A 4,231-nucleotide genomic window follows, 5' to 3' on the forward strand; every position below is an offset into this window, starting at 1 on the left:
TGTGATGATGATGATAAAGCTTTTATTTTTATAAGGTAACAGTGACCGGAAATTGTGTATTCTTCACTGCATGTGAGCTCTTGTTGTGAGACACTTGACCGGAAGTGAAGGTGTCTTGCCGTATCAGCTCTAACTTGACAGTTATGTGAAGATGGCGGCTCAGAGTCGCTCTCCGCCGCTGCTTCTGCTCGTCTCCTCACTGTGTCTCTGGAGCTCGGTAACCGTCTTAGGCCTGAAGGCGGCGAACTCCCTGGCCGAGTCGCCCAAACAACCCGATGCCAGAACCGTCGACCATCCGGAGAAGAATGCACCTGTCGCCGCTGCCGCCGGGGCCTCTCAGCCGCGAAGGGCGAGCGGCTGGAAGCTGGCGGAGGAGGCGGCCTGCCGGGAGGACCTGACCCGCCTGTGCCCCAAGCAGACCTGGTCAAACAACCTGGCCGTTCTGGAGTGCCTTCAGGACCGCAGAGAGGTAAGCGGCTGGTGGACGAGTCTGCGGGGATTCACACCGGGAGGTGATGATAAACATGACGGGCATCCGCTGGGTGTGTCGCCCCCGGTTGGTGGTTAAAAGAGACGCCGGCTGTCAACGTGACATCGAGGCAGAGGGGTCCACATACCACCCGCTGCTGGGTTCTGACCCGGACTAAACCGTAAACACACATTAACAAGACCAAAAATCTCTGTTTTCCTCAAGAAAACACTCCCCAGCCTGCTAGAGAACAAACTATTCTCTGAAGAATAATATTCTTCATTACCTCTCTCTGCGTCTTAAATCAATTAACCCCCACCTCCAAGAAATAAATGATAATACAATAAGACCTCTGGGTTGTGAACAAGTAATAAGCCACTAATTAGTAATAAAAAAGATACCGTGTTTTAGCACATTCTAGATGGTTTCACTTCATGTTTAATAGTTTAATAAACCACAAGGAAATATAATGAAGTACAAAAACAAATAAAAAAATGTGCATCCAAAGCTTTAGTTAAAATCTACTAGGCTGATTCTTATATGTATTTTATAGGACAGTATGATCTTAGAGAAGCAAATTATATAATTTTTAGATGATCTGAAATATTTAAAACATACCCAAAACAATCAATTTAGTAATTTTTGTTAAGAGTCAACCACAGATGGGTACAGGCTACTTTTGTGAAAATAACACATTACATTTTACCTTTCCTTTAAACTTGGTCATACTTTCCTGACACTAAGTAACATTTGTAGAACTGGCAGGGTGATTTATGTATGAGTTTATTGGTTACTTTCCTGTAATAGAGGTTGTTTTTGAGAAAGCTCACTGGTTACTTTTTCAAAACATGCATTGATTGGTGATTCTTTTCCTATAACTTCGAAGTTACATTTGCAAGATTTAGAGAGCCTGATTGCTGGTTTCTAGCTGTAAAAACTGAAGCTGAGCAATGGCTCTTAATTGTTTTTCTGTAGGTCCAAAAGTAATTGGTTCAGTTTTGTTACTGTTCAGAAAGTTATGGCACATCCACACATTGATTTGTTCTGAGCATCTGTTCAGTGGCTGAATGGGCTCAGAGTCACCTGGTGACAATGTTATGTAGAGCTGAGCATCATCTGCTTAGTTATGGTAGCATGTAGATATTAAAGTTGAAGGGGTCCAGGATTGAACCTTGCTGTATTCTACATACCCAGGATTTTTTTGCTACAACATGACAGTGCTACCATCTGCACCCTGCAGCCAGAGTAATTCATAATAAATGGATATTTGTTAGATTTTAGCATTTGTATGCTTATTTATGTCAGCATTTTGTCCAAAATGCTTAATATATCAAGAGAAATTCACAGACTCACAATGGTTTCAGTATGCTGGTACTGAATGGCAATAGGAGTATAGGTGGAGGAGGAAATGATCCAGAGCCATAAAAGACAGGCTGGTGGTTTAACACACCCATCTTTAGCAGTATATTAACTTCCAAAGAGTCATTTAATAGTTAATAATCTACAAAAAGTGGAAGAGTTTCTTCATTTTTGGTTCTTTTTTCATGGCGTTTTCCATACATGAAGTTTTAGGATCCTGGACTCTGCTCAGCTCTGTCGCTCGCAGTGTCTCTGCCTCAGAAATAATTATTGACTTAGTTAGATTGTAGCTGAGCAGTCATTCAGCTGTCAGGTGACTTAAAGGTCGAAGTCAAAACCAAACATCCTGCCAGCTTTTTTCTTACATGATTAAAAAAAAGTCGTTCCATATTTCTGCTCACGTGCCTTTTGACTGGACTATCATTGGATGGCCTCTGTTGTTTTGATCTTCTCTCTTATCGCTGTAAGCCGATGCTCATCAAACATGGCCGCCGCTTCCTTCTCCATTAGAGGTCAAAGGATTTGCAGTGACCGTTTGTTCCAACTGAGAAAAGCTTTAACATCTCAGCTTTTCCCATTCTTTCACATGGAAACATTATTGTTCCAGTATCTCTATAATTAAATGCATGTTTTCTTGTATACCCTCTGTTGCTTCCGCTGGATTTATTTATTGAGTTGATTGTCTAGATCAGGGGTCTGCGACCTGAAGCTCCAGAACCGAAACTGGACTTTCCACAATTTGGCTAAAATTGTCATAAAATTTGACATTTAAGATACTGAGTCCTGTAGTATTTGCGATGGAGCTTTTGTGGGTTTATTTATAGACTTTGGAGTGAATTTTATATAAGATCTGCACTGCATTTGTGTGTGAGTGAGGATAAGTGGCTTTTTCCTATAGTGCAGATATAAACTGCAAAGCACTTTATGAGCGTGTTTGGAAGGTAAGCACATTTTGAAGCTCTTTGTTTTGTAATGTGAAGTTTTAAAAACATCTGTTTGTTGGGAGGAAGAGGACTATAAAACTATTTCTCTCCATTGCACATTTACTCAAGGGCTGTTATTTTGTGGCAACACAAGGTCTCTGTTTTACTCGACATACAGAGAGCCCCGTTACACTGTAAAAAATTTTCTATTCTCTTTCTTTTACAATAAGGCTGCAACTAACGATTGCTTTAGTAATCGATTATTCTCATCATTAATCGGATTAAAAAAGGCACATTATTTTTGTCTAACCACTGGCTTTTTAAAATACAATATTATAGATACATTAAAATATGCTAATAAACAATTCAATGCCTTTTTAAATTAGAAAAGAATTATTTTACTCTCTAAAATGCAGTAACATGGCTTTCCTAGATAGTTTGAAACGAAGGATGCATTTGCAGCTAAAACATGCTTGCAACATGTGAAAAGCTCAGGATTTTCTGTTAGACTTGACAGTACAATTTAGAGCTGATCTGGTGATTATTTCTTTGGATTAACCAAAAATAATTGGATAGAAAAACAATACTAATCAATTTGAAAAAGAATTTAAACTGTCTGAAGCTAAAACTCCCACTAGAACCTATTTACAAACAAAAAGTTTTGATTAATCATGATTAATCATGATTAATCCGATTAATCGTTTCACCCCTACTATACAATGAAGTGAAAATGACAATGATTGGTCACTTTTCTAAGAAACACATTTATAGAGAAGCTGTTTACATTCCTCTCCAACATGGCCGCATATCATGCTAATATTTATAGTAGCGATTTTTCTTTTTAAGAACAAAATAACAAAAAAGGGGATTTTTTTTAAGGCTTATATTAATCTCCATGTTGTTGTCATTCGTCCTTCACCGTCACTCTGCAGCCATTAGCGATCCTGAGATAATTGCTCTGCCTTTAAACCCGCTGTGCCCTCCTGGAGAGACTAATGGCTCCTGTAAATCTGAGAGAGGAAAACCAGAATCAGCAGCAGAGTTTGAGTCGCTGCTCCACGATCTACTGGGACTCCTGACTGACGGCGTCAGAGGAGGTTCTGCTGCTCCAGTCAGGTTTCTGTCAGATCAACGCTTTACTCCGATTCCATCATGTCTCTCACCGTTTTGGCACCTGGCTATTGATTTTTTAATTTTTCATTCCAAGCATATCTTTCCCTCTATGAAACATTTTTAACTTAGAAATGGCTTCATATTTGGGAGATAATTAAGAAAGAAATCAATGTTGGCTGACCTTGATAGAGTTCTGGTTCTGTTTTCTTTATCTGGTCTGGGAAGTTGGAATTTCCTGCGGTCATTGAATGCAGCAGCTCCTGAATCGTTTTCATGGGTTTTTCTAAAACCACCCAGGGTTTAATTAGCTACTGAATAATTAAAGTTGATTAGAGAAACAGTGTGGTGAGTCTGGTTGCCTTGCAGT

General features: G+C 39.6%; 1 protein-coding gene and 1 long non-coding RNA gene across 3 annotated transcripts in view; one reads left to right on the top strand and one right to left on the bottom strand.

Annotated features, from left to right (window-relative positions):
• Positions 1 to 106: 106 nt before the first annotated feature.
• The window catches only part of LOC103142642 (Golgi apparatus protein 1-like), a 24,973-nt gene continuing 20,848 nt past the window's right edge, over positions 107 to 4,231 (top strand). For both annotated transcript variants that reach the window (XM_007558795.2, XM_007558796.2), the window contains exon 1: positions 107 to 469. In XM_007558795.2, the coding sequence (XP_007558857.1) occupies positions 152 to 469 (318 nt within the window). In that variant the 5' untranslated portion in view covers positions 107 to 151. The remainder of the gene's footprint in view (positions 470 to 4,231) is intronic.
• LOC107836965 (uncharacterized) lies at positions 2,456 to 4,218 on the bottom strand. The gene is made up of 2 exons (XR_001662936.1): positions 3,671 to 4,218; positions 2,456 to 2,571 (listed from the first exon to the last, which is right to left on the bottom strand). It is a non-coding gene; the product is annotated as an uncharacterized LOC107836965 (long non-coding RNA).

The sequence above is a fragment of the Poecilia formosa genome, unplaced genomic scaffold, assembly GCF_000485575.1.
Source record: "Poecilia formosa unplaced genomic scaffold, Poecilia_formosa-5.1.2 Scaffold99, whole genome shotgun sequence".
NCBI lineage: Eukaryota > Metazoa > Chordata > Actinopteri > Cyprinodontiformes > Poeciliidae > Poecilia > Poecilia formosa.